Source organism: Temnothorax longispinosus, chromosome 1, assembly GCF_030848805.1.
Source record: "Temnothorax longispinosus isolate EJ_2023e chromosome 1, Tlon_JGU_v1, whole genome shotgun sequence".
Classification (NCBI taxonomy): domain Eukaryota; kingdom Metazoa; phylum Arthropoda; class Insecta; order Hymenoptera; family Formicidae; genus Temnothorax; species Temnothorax longispinosus.
Window position 1 is genome coordinate 6,841,498 of NC_092358.1, and position 18,176 is coordinate 6,859,673.

At 36.1% G+C, this 18,176-nt stretch overlaps 1 protein-coding gene across 16 annotated transcripts in view; it reads left to right on the plus strand.

The window, feature by feature from the left end:
- Cac (calcium voltage-gated channel subunit cacophony) overlaps nucleotides 1-18,176 on the plus strand; it is a 172,641-nt gene that overhangs the window by 42,832 nt on the left and 111,633 nt on the right. For all 16 annotated transcript variants that reach the window (XM_071790927.1, XM_071790809.1, XM_071790800.1 and 13 more), the window contains exon 2: nucleotides 11,994-12,251. In XM_071790927.1, the coding sequence (XP_071647028.1) occupies nucleotides 11,995-12,251 (257 nt within the window). In that variant the 5' untranslated portion in view covers nucleotide 11,994. The remainder of the gene's footprint in view (nucleotides 1-11,993; nucleotides 12,252-18,176) is intronic.

Consider the following 18,176-nt stretch of genomic DNA (forward strand, 5'->3'; position numbering starts at 1 on the left):
CGCGCTCAAAGTATCAACTTTGGCTATGTTCCGATATAATATCGGAACACAGTCAGTATATTTACTTTTTGGGAGTTCTTTCTTTTTAAGAATTAACACCTTAGTTAGCCTTAGTACAACAATGGGGTACAAGTTGAATTGACATCGCGCATTTTCGCGAAAAGTGTCGTATCTGAATATGAATAAAAATTTTACTTTTTGCATAACTTATAATGCCCAATGATGAATGTGACTAAAATGGGAAATAGAACCGTGGTATATACATATGGATAAGTATTGTGACTGCTAGATAAATTATACTAGCACAGACATCGTTTATACCTGCACGCATAAGAATAGCATAGGAAACATCTTTTTCAAGAGTCTTCCTTTCTCAAGAATCCTTTTTAATTTACGAGCTACGTACGCCTGAGATGTATTCTTTTTGTTATCAATCTGCCCGTTTACGATAGTAGGATAATGGCCGAGGATTCACGAATCGCGTTTCATCCAGGTCACAATAAAAGTGTCGGAGCTGCTTTGGATACAGGAAATTTCAGAGCAGAGGAACACGCGCGGTTGTGTTATAAATTATAGTCAGGCAAGGTAATACTAATGATGAGAGATTGATTTTCTTGTCGTTTCTGAAATCTGCTTAGGGACGATAACAATAAGGAAATAGCTTTCCATATTCATCAATTATTCCTTTTTATATGGCTGTCATTGTTCTCGATTTAAAGCATATCTTATAGATGACTATAATATTGTGTAAAAATTATAAAGCTCACAATATGTGGCTGATTACTGAAATTCTCAATTAAAAAAATATAAGTATTTCGAGTTTCCATAATTTATTAATTAAAGAGACAGCATATAAATAACATCGAAACAATATTTTGAGATATAAAATTTTTAATAATACACAGGTATCTCTATAAAAGGTATATTTTACGATATACAAAATACGGCGAAAATATAAGCTTTTTGGGGTTTTGCGGAATTTATATACTAATTAAATAAACGACGTGTATTAAAACAGTATATTTGGAGCGAGCAATGTATTTTTGGCGTTATAGCTCGGAAAACAATCTGGTTTATACCTTGTGGTTTTCGTTAACCAGCAATGTTCACTGGCGGCGGAATATAGGGCATGCAGTATCCCTCGAAGCGTATCGAGGGCAGCTATTATCCTTGAACAAGAAATTATAGAAATTCATTATAGCCTCCAGATAAAGCGGTTTTAACGAGCTCAATTACTCACGTTCTGTGTTGTAGATAAATCACCCACGATTTTCTTTATCCTTGGCAACTGTTATGATGTATATGGAAAAAAAGGAGCAATGCGCCACCCATGGACACGTTAATCATATGTGGCAGGCAAACATGCGACACGTTCGTCGCTAATGAACGGCACTGTCCAATTTTTCGATGCATCTATAGCTGCGCGGTGCGCAGACAAAATAAAAACGTGCGTACTGCAAAACGTAACGTTAAGCGTTAATCATACAGAGGTATGAGATACAAATGAGTTACATATACATATATATAAAACTGGAAATTAAATTTTATTTCAGATAGGTATATTAATGCATGTTTTTCCTTAATTACATAAATGTAATTAAATGAAAATGATATTAATGCATGTTTAAAACTCATACTTCTTCTGTCTTCTATCAAGATTAAGTTTTAAACTATATATTTATTTGTATTAAATGTTGTATAGGTATATATTTTTTAATATCGAATTGTGATAATTATTTATACAATATTGATGAAATTATATAATAATAATTATAAAAAAGTAAAAAATTATATATGAAATTGATTTTATATTATAGAGAAATTTATATTGTACTATAAATAGAGAAACGGTTAATTTCTCATTTTTTTTGTTAAAATGACCATATTTTATTCAACAATTAAAACAATTCAGTCGTGATTAATAAAAAAAAACAACCCTATCAATTATAATATATTAAAAAATGTGATAATATAATATTAGTATACTATTAAATTGCGGTTCTTATTTTAGAAAATTATTATATTTCTAATAATGTGGTTTTCTCAATGCACTCATCTCGTTTGCAAACATATAGACAATCGAATTTAACACGTACACCATTGAATTTGACATGTAGATGAACTCAAAAGGACGATTCTCATGACGGAAAGAGCAGCAATCAAAGTCGTATGTCGATCAAGCCCGTTTCACACAAGCATTCTTAACCCCGGCACTCGATTTCGAACAGCATTGCTCTTCAGAATGTCGAACACATCCTCTTCACGGCCGGAACAAGCGCACGTGTTTCCGAAAACACGCAGACACACTGTTAACACAAATAGGTTGAGATGTATAACGATGGATCGAGAGAGGTGAAATTCAATGTTCAGTATTAGTTCATTCCTATCGTGTGTTCTTTCTCACTGGAAATCTTCCCTGCTTCTTTCGTTGACTCGCCCTTGGCGGTAAGCCTTTTGTTAGATTTCACAACTTATCCTCGACTTCCGCCACCTGGGGAATTACTTTCGGCTTTTTGCCACAAAGAGAGAGAAAAGATTTGAAACAGAACTAACATTCGTAAGAATGAAGAAGCGAGTTCGAACCGATATTATTAATTCGAAGTATAAAGAGGATGAAATTCGATTAAATATGGTGCATTTTTCAACTTGTAATATTGTAGTGTGATTCACACTGTGTGAAGAACAAATATGATTATATTTTATATTGCACAGGGTTATAGTTTATGTAAAATGTTGCAAACTCTATATATTATTATCAAAGATAATTAGAAATAGCGACAAAATTCTTTTTTCCAATCAATCTTAAAACGCGGAAAAAAGAGGTTTATACGTATATACAAATATAGTTTCTTTCCCTTAATTCATCTCGAGAACTTATATACAAACATTTTTATGGAATTATATGAATTGCATGTATGTAAATTGACTTTCTCTTTTTATTGGTTTTCTAAAATAAAAGTTTTTTTTTATGGAATTTTATGCATAGAGATTGAGACGTACTCTTCTCTTTTTACAGATAAATTTTTTAATGAAAGGTTTTTCTCGCTTTCGCATCACGGAACTAACTTTTAAATTTATAAATTGATTCATCCATTAACTGGTGTATTTTGTGGTAGATATGCGAAAATTGGATCCCGCTAAAGCCATCTCTTTCAAGAGGACTCAATTTTTTTTTGTTTTTTTAAATTAGGAACCGATTCCCGCCGGAGGAGTTTATGAATAGTTAGAATCAACTTTATCGTTACTGTTTTGTCGTCCCGTTCTTGAGTTTGCATTTCTCTGCAATAATTGTAATTAAAGTAACTTTAATGGACGATTGCGCTAAAAGCGTTTCAATTTAAACGGCTATTTTTGTCACTCTCCTGATTTGCATGCAATCAAGCAAATTCACTAGTTTCTTCTCGCTTGTATAACTCCGTGTTACTTGCTCCCAGGATGCTGTAAAGACACTCCTGGGGATAGTGTATATAGCCTCGAGGAGATACGTGCGGTAAAAGTCGAGTCAATATATTAATAAATTAAGTCGATGTATCGTTACTGCTCCGGAAGATTCGGGAGGGATAAAATTTTTTCACGAAAAACAGCACGGAGGTGATAACTTCGTGTTGACCCTTTATTTCCCAGCGGAACATTTCCGGGATTCTATATGATTTTTCAGATTTGCGCTCGTAACCATAGAGAAAAGTCTTAAGACATTTTTATATAAGAACTTATACTTCCGGAAGAAATAAGAAATGCATTGGTTATAAATATTGCATCTTTTATATCGCAGCTCTTTTATTATATAATAAGCAAGGTTATCGAAATGCAGAAAAATGCAACTGAAGAAGATAAAATTAAGATATAAAAACACAAAAACTTAATTTTTAATTATATTATATCGATATGTTATAATTTTATATAAAACTGGTCTCTTTTATATAATCTTATACAGCATATGATCACGATAATTATACTATGCGATTGACAGTTTGCTTTGTTTGTACAATGAGATATGATAAATGATATCGGATGATAAGATTTAAAAGTTTAACGAGAGAAACGCGTATGACACGACAGAGGGGTTAATTACGCACCATTTACGGACTCGATAAATGGCCGTCGAATCGTAGGTATATACTAATCGTTTCTGGAACACGTGCGCCGATCATTTGACGATTAAATGTCGTCGACGCGTGTGCCACGGGCGGCTGGTGGGAATTCTGTAAAGCGACGTTAACGAGCGTGTGGCATGACGTTATGCTTTCATAGGACACAGTATTAACGCGTGTGTCGGCTTTCGATGTTGTCGGCCGGTCAAGATTGCGTTACACGTGTTCTGAAGATTGATCGTCTCGCTCGTCGCAGACTGACATAATTGTCGCGTATAAAACCTCGTTCCGCGCGCTCATCTTGACGACGAGATTTACAACTTCGTATAATGACGACCGCAAGCTTCGAACTTACTTTTGGGCAAGTATATAGAAACTGACGAATCTGTTTGATCGATATACATCAGACGAGTGGTAAAGTTAGTCTTCGATATAAACTTGTTGCAGTAGACAAATTTACGAGAGTGTGAAAATTTTATCAAGATACACGGTAGTGTCTCGCGCCAAGTTTTATAAAATACGAAAATTTGCATCCGTATAATATATTTCTATAAAAAGATATGATTATAATGACAAAAATTCTTTATTCAAGCAGTAAATTTTTTTGTTAAAGCTACAAGTTTTCTATCGTATTAATATAAGATAATGCATTTTCAGGCCTATCAGTAGTCAAAGTGTAATTAGAGGATATATTTTGGGTCTCCTCCTTTATACAGTTCTGAAAGTATACAAAGGGCGTCCTCAAAGGGGCGACTCACCGTGCGCTCGAAGAATTCTCTGTGATATTGTATTTTCCGTAATCAGGTTCCGGTCCATTGTCGTCGGGTGAAAGAGCAGGTTGTTCAGTTTTTAGCCATATAGTAGTCTGCGTAAAATTCCACGCGTCAAAAGCGCGCGCGGCAGGTTGCACATCAGGCTGCGGACGATTTAGATCAAAGGAGCTGCAGGTGCAATTACGTACGCAGCGCAAACGCAACAGAAAATCGCAGCGCAGCATGCTCTGTCTTTCTTACTCTCCTTCTTTCTCTCTCTCTCTATTTCTCGCAAGTTTGTTTATGAAGTGTCGGATACAGACGGTTGACGAAATGAACCAACTGATTTTGCACAGAATCCGGATGAGAGAGGAATTTTCTTCTCTTCTCTGCTGTCATTCCTCGTTCTCCATTAATAGTCAATGAGAACGAGTCACGAGAGAAAGAGAGAGAGAGAGAGAGAGAGAGGGGGGGAGAGGAAGAAGGGGAAAATTAGATCCTGCTGAGCCTAAAGTGCAGGGCTGAGAAAGGGTGGGAAAACGAGTCAACGCGCGGATTATCGTTCGCTCTCGCCCAGTAAGCTCTATAGAAATTTATCCCGCGTGTATTTACGAGATGCTGTATTTTCCATTAGCTCGAGATGGTTGTTTTCTTTAATTCAGAAAATTATTAATGACGATTTATTATACACGCTTATTGTGAAGTTTAACAATAACATAATTAAATATTTTATATTTAAATGCAGCGTTGGCACGCTCGTAATTAATGTAATTATAATTATATTATAAAAATGCAGATGATAAGGGTTAGTACAAGCTGCACATAAACTTGTTACGTGTTTTTATTATCATCTCTCAACATTATCATTTGAAGAGTAGAAACAAAACAAGTATAATTTTAATGGTTATTGTTTAAGATCTAATTTTAAATAATTTCTACTAAAGACAATACTAGTATTTTAGGACTCAAAAAATATATATATATAATATGAACGCCTTAACTTCGTTTAGTTTATATATTATGCATATTCTTTTAATTTTTAATTTTTATAATTTGTGATTTATAGATCAATTAAAGGTTATAATTGCATAAGATATATTTAGCTCATTGTAATCTCTGCATAACTGCTTTATGTCTGGTGCGTGTAATTTAGGAGTATATAATTCGTAACATTCTATCAAGATTTTGCGTAACCGTTTTATACTGCGCCGCGCCGTAGTCGGTTCCTTGTCGGAAGTTTCCACTCAAGCAGCACTTCGTGCGAGTTTCGGTTTGTGACATCGCTGTGACATTAGTTGAACTTTGAACTTTGCCATTATAGCCGGCCGACTATCGGACGCGGCGCGACTTGCTATAGCTTTAGTGATTAAAATTGGAATTATTCGGGCAACTTTAACATTCGTTTGTCAGTTTGCGAGGGTGGATTCCAGGAGAAGCGTAATGTAATTGTGACGCGATGCGTGAGCGGATAAAAAGGTCACGATGCACTGTTTCATCGAGTGCGAGCCTTGGCAATTCGTTGATTCGCATGAAATGACGAAGGCTTTTCACAAATCAAGTTACAGACGAGCAAGGAAAACTCGTATTGCATTTAATCTCACGTAAACTTTATTTCAATGGAATTCAGATTTAATTATGGTTCTATTATAGATATGTTTTAGGAAATTCGAGTATATAGAATAGACTCGCGGAACAAATGTATTTAAATTAAATCGGAAATCTATTCTCTTCGGTTTTTATTCGTTCGAATATATGCGAAGGTGGTTAAATCAATTTTTACGAAATTACGTAACGTGTTTTATCGTCTATTTAAGCACTAAGGCATCTATCTTAAAATTTCATATTCGGAAATTTATAATAACATTCTTGTTGTCGATCGCGTAACGTCACGTAATAAGATTTATCTCATAAAGTAACAAAGAAAATGTACCTTAAGAGCATTTTCGTTATACGCGTGGTACGCAAAGCCCGCTGTATTTTTTTTTAACGTACACTCAACGTTTATCGATTAGTAAGATTGTTATTAGAGAAGAAAATTCGCAATTTACCTAAAATAATTAATCTAGAATAATTAATCTAAAATAATTAATCTGAACCTTAATTATGTATGGAACTATTCGCCCTTTTAAATATATATAAAACACGGTTGAAAGTTTTCCACCTTAACAGTGATCTTATAAATTTGCTTTTCCTTTTTATTCCACGCACGACACTCTCGAAACGATTCCTTGATGCCATCGATTCACCCTCTTCTTTTTTCCGTTTCTACCCCTCGGCACAGGAAACGGCTCGGGGGTGAAACTAATTTTACGAGAAGTTGGCCGATCCCTTCGATTCTTTATTAGATTTCCTATGTCGATGTGGTAGAGAAGAATCAGCGAACGAAAAATGTTCGGAGATGATTGCAAATGTTTTGGAATCTTTTGCTAAACGAGATTATTATTACTCTCGTGCCAAAAGTGCAAATGCGAAATAACAATTATTTTTATTTAATTAGAATTATCGTAGAATTATCGCATTTGCAATCTTTTCTCGATATTCAGATGAAAATCTTACGCTTAATAATTCAAAATAATTATTGTATTAGGATATTAATAATCTGTCTAATATTATCGTAAATATGGAAATACGTGAATTTCTAAAGGTGGATAAAACTTTATATTTGCAATAAAAATATGATCTTTATTTTTAAATTGTTTCGGAATTTATCTGGATTAAGGCGCAGAGATTTTTATCAAGCGGACAAAAGTATAAGATATGAAAGAGAATTTGTATATACGCGCGAATAGAAGCATGTGTTGTTCTGCTGTCTATAATAGAAGCAGAAGGGCAAAAAGCACTTTGGAAAACGAGGGAACTATAGAGGTTCGGCAAATTCGAATTTAGATGAGATAAACGAAAAAGGCTACGGCAGGAATACTTGTGAAAAGAAGAGGTGGTCTGGACAAAGGACGTGGAGAGATGAAAAGGACAATGGATGGAATAAAAACAGGATCCTCCGCGGATGGTTCGTGCGAGAATCGACGAGAGAGATTTTCGAGCGATATTCATTTTGTTAGACTAGAAAGAGAGAACGAGAGACGCAGAGTCGTACAAAGAGAGAGTATGCACAAATATATGTGAAGGGAGAGAGATAGAGAGAAAGATGGGCAGAGAGAGACTACTGGGAGTTGAAAGGGTTAGAGGAGGGAGGAAACGAGAGAGAGCAGGGCAAAGGTTGCCGGGTAACACAGCGAGGGTGGGATAAGAGTTCCCCGGGGTGCCTAGCAACAGGTTGCTACCCTAAAATTTCGACCACCGGCTTCGGCGCGGCGTGCGGGAAGACTAGCTACTGCAACCTGCACCCATACGCGACCTACGTATTTTTCCTAAACTTGTTTATGTAAAGCGCGTCGATATACGCTCTCGTGCGCGCTTCGCCTTCGATTTCTCATTTATCCGCCATGAAAGCGGTCGTGAGGGAGGAGAACGAAAATAACGAATAATATATAAGCTTGTGTTTGCGCGATTTCAGGACTCGTCATTATTTTCTAGTTTTCTTATTGAGTTTGTATAAATAATATAGAATTATAGACAAAATGACCATAATATAATTGATATAAAATGCAGAGTAGTTTACGTAATAGTTTACGTAAATAAACTTTTAACAGATGAATAATATTAATTACAGTTTAATAGCGATAGTTTACATAAATAACTATGAAGAATAAAATAAAATTGCATGCGAGATGGATCTCTCGTGAATGGGAAATTGCAACTAGATTTAACCTTTGTTGTGCACACAGGGGTCAAATAGACCCCAGCGTTTTTTCAAACGCGTTTTCTAATACGTACAATACGTACAAATATTAAAAATTGAATTTTTTATGCATTTTTTAGTGAAAAAAGTCCATTTTTCGGCTTCTTTAGTTAACATATCATTTATAATTCTTTTATGTTGCAAGATATTAATGAAACCTATTAGACCTAATTTGGAAGCTTTGAACAATAGCCAGCAATTTTGTTTGAGTCAAAATAACGAATTGTACGTTTGTAATAAACAATTAAGTGACTGGGGTCTAATAGACCCCCTGTGCACAATACGTAATTTTGAAGAGGTGTGCACAACAAAGGTTAAATTCGCGAAAAATTGTATAAATGATACATCATCTGTCACTTTTGCATATATCAATGTATAAACCGTTTCATAAATTTTTATTGAGTTACGATGATATTATTGTCTACGCACGTTATTCTCGATGCATTGTATAATAACAAGAGAGAATGGGAGAACAACACAACAAACCTGTTCTTGACTTCATATCGACTTTTATTTCATTATGCATTTATGCAGGGAATAAGCGAATGAATGGCTGATGTGTAGACGAAGGCGATTCGGTGAAACGATGACATAAGCCTGATGGGATTAGTTCAAGAGAGAGAAAGATAGGAAGAGAGCCAGGGTAAAAACTTTCAATTGATTATTTTCCAGCACGAATGAGAATATCGCAACAGTAATGTCCATTCGCGTGAAATTTCGCGTTGCGAACGTGTTGAGATGCGTGTAGCGTGCGTGGGTGTGCATGCGCCCGTAATGGATTGTAATTCTGTTTTGTTCATTCGATAAAGCCCGGACCGGATAATAATTCGTGCGCTCAAATAACCGTGCGAGAACTGACGCGTGTTAACGCCCGCGAATTGTCGACGAATATCTCGCGTCACGATTCAATCCGCGAGGAATCGACATCGACGGAAAATTGCTTTAATCGCCGTAAACGCATTTCACATAGAGGAGAGAGTATTACGCGGACCCGCTGGCGTAAAATATAAAATATCCTCGAGACGTGGATTTTCCGATAAATCGATTTTTCTTCGGTATATAAGAATTGTTGTGGTAATCGCCGAAATCACACAACTCTCTTTATTGTCGAAATCTCTCATTTTTCGTTTAATTTGAAGCGACATTTTATTGCGATTTTAATTTGACGCATGCCTTACTAAAATATTTTGGTCTTAATCTCGATATCCATCTCGTCGCAAGATTCCGTGGCATTTCACGAAATCATAATTTCGTAGTCTAAGCGCTTTGAGCTGCACTGTTATTTGGACACGCAACGTGTAAACTGTATACCCCCAATATGCTCTTGATCCATGGATATGTACTTATTTAGTATACGTGCGCCTGCTTAGCATAATATACGCTTACAGTGGAGAAACTTTGTGAAACTCCGCCGTAATAAAGTCCTCGAATTTGATAGTTCAAGGAAACAACTATCATGTAACGCGGATGATTTACCGTACTTTCCGCAAACCGAAATGATTTTACTTTGAAATATTTACGACGCTCATCCACAACTCCGTATTTTCATTAAAGCTGATTTTATCGAGCGTCGTTTAATCTTTTATCGTTCCCTAAAGTGTCGGGTTGATATCGATATAAAATTCCGCGAACTTTATTTATCAGAATATTTATGAAGGACAAACTATAATATATATATATAAAGAGAACGTCTTTCGCATTTATTAAAATGCATGTCGAAATATTACCCGCGGGAAAGTATAGCATCTCTCCGAGGTTTTTCCTTTTGCAGACTTTTTACATTGCACCGAGGTACTAATTGCCACGGAAGTATTACGAATTCTTTGATGACTTTTCTGGTGCGTTTCTATTCATACGGCAGATATTCACGAACTTGCATTTCCGGTTCGCCGAGGGTAGTGAACTCGGCGTGTACGACGATGATTAATCGGATTTCGCAATATCTAGATATAGCGGTGGCGCTTTATTTTCCATCATTTCAGCGCGCGCGACGGACGCTTTCAGGAAATGAAGAGAAAAGGTAGAAATGGAAAGGAGAATCCACGTTCGTGACATTTGAAAAGCCACGAGGGAGCCAATAGATATACGGGACGCGGCCGCGGATAATTAATAGAATATTTTACGCACGTTGCCGAGAGATGATTCCTTTAACGTTGCTTGATGTGTAACACGAATGAATGGCGTGTAAATCCGTATCGAACTTAAGACTCGTACCGTGGCATCGATGGGTTTCATTCTTTTCTCTTCTTTATATTCGATACGACCGACTTTTTCCCATTGATCCGACGAAGATTAGTCCAGGCATCACCGATACGTTAAGGGAAAAAAAAGGCTATTAATGGCTGTGGCACGCGTGCCAGAAAATAGACGGGCGCAAGTGCTCGATCGCGTGACTGCCGGCCGCCACCGATGCGCCAAGATTAGGCCAGTCAACGTAACCTAATTAACGAAAGAACGCTCCGTTGGAGATTTCTTCCACGCCTCGTTAGTTTATACCTTCGCAAATTTTTCTTTTAACCGAGAGCGGCGACTCCGACCCGGACAGTTTATCGTTACGTGATTCATGCGTGCCATCGGATTTTAAGTGTATCATGTTGATTTATGACCGGCGACCCTAATTTTAAAACTGAATACATCAGATAAAATAATTTTTAGTCAGAAACGCTAGGCACTCTTTTCTATTTTATTTTTGCTGCGATATCGTTTCCGACAAATCACTTATATACAGAATAAACTGTAACGCGTTCTCTCTTTTTTTTTTCAAGAGGTTGAGTGTAAAAAAATAGAGATCCGAAGATACGTGTCAGCTTCACGTTTTCATTGTACGAATATTAGAATATTATAGTTACAACATTTTTATTTCAATCAGGATTGACTTATAATTCTGATACTTTTTGATTGGTTTTTTTAACAGAACTCAAGCCTGATCGAAATAAAACACCTATAACGATTAAGCGTAAAAGATAAGGAATCTCTTTTAGAGTACTTTCTTGACTATTTTATCCCGAAGAGAAATTATATAAATTATTGATATTTGATTTCCTATTTTTTAATTGTTCGAATTTATTTACAAAATTTTAAAGAAAAGCGTCAAGAACTTTAGAACTTTTTGGAAGAGTCAGTATTAAAAATTGAAAACAAACCTGTGCTAGCACTACGAGCTAGGCGTATAACATAATAATTAAGAATTATATTAACATTATATTAGTCTTCAAGTTAGTAATTACAATTTTTTACGTTTGAAATTCAAACTGCGATCGTGGGGATAAAACTTCGCGATCCTTGGGGGTTTTTATCTCGCAATTATATGAAGTAACTTCTATTTAATTAGTACATTTATACATTTTTCAGGATGTTGGGTGGCGTGGCAGGTCGGCACGTGGCTTCACGTCGGCGTGGCAGCAATCCGCTGGTGCGTGGAAGTGTGGGCCTCATCGGCTATGGTGCCACATCCGGGATCGGCGGTGCTGCTGGAAACGCAGCTGATGGCGGCGCGACGCATTTGGATACGGTGCCCCGATATGCCGCCAGGAGACGGAGGGCTGTTACCACCAGCGATCACAAGAGCTGCGCCCTTATACAGACGCGGCTCAAGCTTGGCGATATTATGTGAGTGATCATCCTTTCTCTCTATGTTTTTCTTATTTGATTCCTTAGCTACGAGCAGTTACAACCATGTAGATATCCAGCTTGGAAATCTTACGACACAAAAAGGAGAAAAATGATTTTTTTTTGGCTAAACAATTAAGATCTTTTTTATTGATGCATCGTATTTGATGGTAATTAATATAGAAACGATAAATGCGGGCGATATGATTTATTCGCAATTTAGTCTTTTTTTATTTGTCGATTATAATTATTTTGAGGAAGAATCTACATATAGTTATAGTAGATTAAAAATAGAATATTATTTATCGTCTACATAAAGTTAAATATTTTTAAAAAGGCTTTCGAGACCTTTGTTTAAATTATGATGATTGCTCATTAGAATTGTAAATTAGAATTCTGCAATAATGTATTTTTCGATATTAAGACATCTAGTTTTCCATTATTAGTCCACCATCAATAGCTTTTGTGTGAAAATAATAAATAAAATATACATAGGGCTTCAAAATTTATGTAGGTGACAATTAATGCTATTAGCAATCGCGTTTTATTATTTCCTTTTTAACCATAGAACAGTCACCTGGGGTGATTTTTACACTCCAGTGTCGAAAAAATGAAGCTCACGTCACAGTATTTTTAGTGTTTCTTTTATTTTTTAATTTTTTTTGTTTTTTTTTTACTTTTTTCAGAAAATACTGAGTAAATCTATATACACACTGTCTTTAAATACTAATAAATTACACAGAGAAAAAAATTATGTTTTATCAACATTAGATTAATTGGAAATAATCTTGTTAATTCAATAACAGTATTAATAAAACAGTACTTATTTTATTAAAAGAAATACTTATTTTATTAAAACAAAAGCGTTACGTATTGAATTAACAAGATTATTTCCAATTAGACTAATGCTGTTGATACATCATTTTTTCTCTGCGTATAGAACGATGAAAAATATGCAATATGTAATTAATAACAATGATTTTTAATTGGAATGTAAAAGTCACCTCAAGTGACCGTTTACGGAAAGAAAATGAGGTGACTGTTTCTGGGTTAAGAGGTAACACGAATATGCCAAGAAATCTTAACGATATAACTGACTCATAGGTAAAACATATCTCTTATCACTTGAAATTTATTTCTAGTTTTTATGCTATCGCTATATCCGCGGGTAAACTATTTTACCGACATTGTTTCAACCCCTTTTACCCCACGATGTTATACCGACAAGAGTCGACTATAGATAACGTTGATAAGAACAGCAACCAACATAAACTGTACTCTGATAAAACAGGACTCGTCGATAGGTACGTTTAAATCGATCTACCACCGTCGGTAATATTTCCTACCCCTGTATGTTCAACCCTTAAACAAACGTCGGCAAGTAGAACGTTCTTGCCTTGATATTGCACTACCTTAATGGGTTGCTATCTAAACGATTCACATTAATATCAACTGTTGAATTATTATTACTTACATATTATACAATAAAAAGCGACATTTGATATTTATTTGCTCCTTTTAAAAAAAAATACACGAGTTTTTCGATCTCTTTAAATTTACATCATTAATCAATTATAATAAAATTATAATAAAATTTTGAAAACTGAGCTAACTCATAATTAATTTATTATTAGATTACTATTTTCCTAAAAATAGGAAAATAGAAAAATGCAAGAAAGAAATGTTAGATGACTTGATTGGTATACCTACATGATGTAATCTTAATATATTAATTATAATGCAGTAGTACCTCGATATTACATAGATATTATCGTGATTTTATCAAGCTTTTTGCTCGCTTTTTACGAGAAAAAGACGACCGATTTATCCGCTAAATTATCCGCCAATGATAACCCGAGCCTTCGGTCGCGTCGCGGAGATGGTGCCAGACGAGGAGCCGCGTCTGACCATACCGGGTCATGCACTACTGCGGCCGAATTAAAGTCTAATGTAGCGAGGTGTCTGTACACCCCTCGCGTCGTTCGTCCGTCCGGCTCTACACACTATCGATTAGCCTTCGATTGTTCGGTCGTTACTTTCTATTTCCAGCAACGCGCGCCGTCGTCGGCCGTTCACCAGGGCGAATCTAATTACGATTTCTCTCCCTCTCTCTCTTTCTCTGTCCATTAGCGATCGTTCCTGCGACCAATCATTTTACCGTTTTCCTGATGCGTTTTCTTTTCAAAACACTTTTTAAATCAATAGATGTCTTCTATTTCCGAAACGAGTAGGGGAGAGTGGGCACCCTTGAACCACGTTTTTTCAAATCAAATTAAAAATGATTTTTAATAACTTTATTATAATATAAATGAGACTATTCGATGTTTAATATAATAAACTTTGTTTGTAAATGATTTAAGAAGTAAATTTTCAGAAATATTTTGCAAAAATAATGATATTTCGAAATGCTGCGTTTTTCACAGTGGACCAAAAGCGTGGGGTCGATTGAGCCATAGTGTAGGGTACACTGTGACATGTAATGTGAAAGGTAGGGTATTCTGTGACACGTAGAAGAGATCTAATTGAAAACTGAAAACAAAGCCTCACAGCGACTCGATTACATGTGATCTGTAACTAAAGGGTGAAAAAAAGAGAAAATAAAAGTGTGGAGATGATTATATCGATGGAAATTATTTCATTTTATAGGAAAAAGTGTAGTTCTGTAAGCGTGCATGGCACAGAGGACCCCATCAACCTGCGTCACATTGGACCCCACTGAACATTGATATTATTTATCGTAAATATTTCAGATACAAAACAATTAAACGTTTTTGTGCGCACTTTGGTATTGAACCTAGATCCCGACGAACGTCTTATGAATTTTTTTTTAACTGTAGAATCCTTAGAAATCCATACATATCAAAAAGTTATGACAAGTAAAAATTTACTTTGCAAGGCTCCAATTACATATCTGCCTTTAACTAAAGTATATATGCTTATTTCGGCATAATTTTTTGATGGAAGTTATATGTTTTGAAAACGAAAGTTTTCATACCCACCGTCACTATTTTGCAGAACGTTAATACAGAAAACTCGCACTGTCACATTGGACCCCGTGGCTCAAGGGAGCCCACTCTCCCCTACGTCGATCTTCTTATATAGACTTTCATGAATACCAAGTGATTCTTTCATTAAAAATTTAACAATTCTATCTTTCGGTAAGATTGTCTCTTTTGTTCGAAGTCTTAATTATTTACTCATATTCACGTTTAACGACATTCTTTTTCTGCCTTTCTCGTTTGTTACTCGATAGTCTAATATCTCTCGTGATATTTATTATTATTGTTTCCTAAGATGATATATCCCATTGGAAAAATTGACATACGCTCACGTAATTGCCAGAAGAATTATTATCGTATCAACCATTTGACTAGTATTCCACTTAGAACTGACTTACCGAATATTGATTCCAATTAATTAATAACGATGTTTAGGTTCAAATGTTATAGGTAATATCGTGTAAAAATACCTACCCGTCCCATTTTCAAAATTAATATTTTACGTTATTAACGTTTTGAAGTGTGGTATCTGGGCAATTTGGATAATGTCCCAATTTTGGGTGTTATCATTTTTTCGATAAAACCGAATCGGTAAAAGCACGAATCGCGACACGACCGGCGATCGTGGCGAGGGTAAGCGTTCTCTCTCTCTCTCTCTGTCTCCTTCTGTCTCTCTCCCGACTTCTCGCAAAAATAGAATCAATAAAAGGAATCGACGTTACGTGGAAGTAGGTCTGCGCGCTATCCCGCGAGTCAACTCGACAAGGTTTTCGACCTTTGCTATTAAGGGACGTACCTATCCGAGCGCCGCGCCGCCGATCCGAGCACCCTCCTTTATTTATCACGCTCGATTCCGCGTTGTCTTCGCGGTCGCCGGCGGATCGATGCCCCGAACCGACGGATTTTATTAACGAGCGCGAATCGATGCTGCTTCGAATGCTCGCGCCTGCGGCCGCGTATAGAGTGAAATTTGCCTAATCTGAGGAGAAGAAAAATATATCAGAGTGCATGCGAACATGTAGACGTTATACTCAGTTATACGTATAATATTTATTTTAATATTATCTATTATTATATAATTAATATAATTTTGCTTGATTCAAAAGAATATAAAAATTTGTGACAGTAAAATATAATTTATATATCAGATTTACTATTACAAAACAAGTAATGCCGACTGTGAAATGCATTTCTTTATTACTTGTTCCGTTTTATAGACATATAGATGTTTAGAAAGTGAAGTTGATTCAAATCTTATCTTTCGTGACTAGTTCAAAAACATCAGTATGAATTTCAATATTCTAATTTACAGAGCAGCATTGTCCCATTAGTAAGTTCAACATAAATCGTAAATTATTCAAAAGTACTTCTGTAACTTTGTTTAATATTAAATCTTATTAATAAGAACAACAAAACTGACTTTTCTTCATGTTGCAGAAAATAATTTCAATTATTTACATTTAAGAAAGAAGACTGTTTACGTAGATATGGTAATCCTTTTCCGATACTCTTTCAATTCTGAATTTTGTAAGTACCTAACGTATTTAAAAATTATAGAAAGGAGTCTCAAAAGAAAGCAATATTTTCAAGATATCATGAAAGCGGCACAAAACATTTTTTACCCTCTGTGTATATTACAAATATTTTCTTACGTTATATCTATATCTACATCAAGCATATTTTATGCTGTGTGCCGAGCCGAGTACACTTTTATTAGCGCTCGCATGGTTCGTGGGAGCGGCGGTCCAATCCTACGCATTGCCGGGGTATCCCCCCGGCCATGTTAGGCGCATGCAAGAGCCCCAGCCGATACCATCTAACCCTGATCGGTCCTAACCCTGAAACCGGATCTACTCCCGTGCGCTTTCAAACACGCTACTTTTCTCGATTTTTGCACCGCTACAGTTCGCGTAATTATGCAGTAGTATACAGGGTGACTGTGAAACAATGTTTAAGGCTTTTCCAGTTTGAAGAAGGGAGCATATGGTTGAGGGAATCTGCCGTGAAATTTCTCTTTTGAAGAAAGTTGCTTTGTAAGATTGAGGCGAAAATAAATAAAAACAATTTATACAAGTTGAAAATTTTTGCTGGCTTATATCTATCAAATTGGGACGTTACTTTCTAGTTAGTTTTGTAAGGCATTGAAGGATTCTGAAGGGTTTTTATAGATTTAGGGCAAAGTTGCTACTGGAAGTGTGTGATCTAATCTTATCCTATATATTTTTCAAAATTATATGCTGTGATAATATTTTCGCGAGGAGTGCATCAGGACTTTTTTCTTGCACAATAAGCTTATTTATATACAGTGTATCTGTCTTTGTATCTGTAATTATCGAACTTAGGCAAGGATGTTTCTTGCGGAGATTCTGTATTCGTCTCGTGCGAGCTCTCGATACCGAGGAATCGAGACAGTGAGTTCTTTAAAGATATTCGTAGCGGTTCTAACGATGAACGATTTGTGAAGTCGAACCGATCGACTCGACGACGTGCTCTCTCGCTTCCTCTTCTCTTCCTCTCTTCTATCTTCTTGCTGGCTTGTGACTTGATCCCTCCTTGTCTTGACGGTGAATCGAGTCGCGGAGTCGAGTCGACTCAGCGCGGTCGTGTGTTTCAGGCTGGCTGCCGGCTGCCGCCGCCGTGAATCAATACCCGCATTGCGCGTGCCACCTCTCTTTCTCTCTCCCTTGCCCAGCCTCTATTACCCTCTGCTCCTCTCTCTCTCTCTTTCTCGCTCTGCTTCTCCCTCGCCCTCAGTTGCTCTTCGTAACTCTCGCGCTTTTTCTCTCTCGCCGTTACCTTTCCTCTCTCTCTCTCTCTCTCGCTTACTTTCCTTTACCTTCTCCTGTTTATTTTCTCTCTCATACTTTTTTACTTTCTCTCCTTTTCCCTCATGCGCTTTTCTATTTCCTCTCCTTTTCTTTCCATT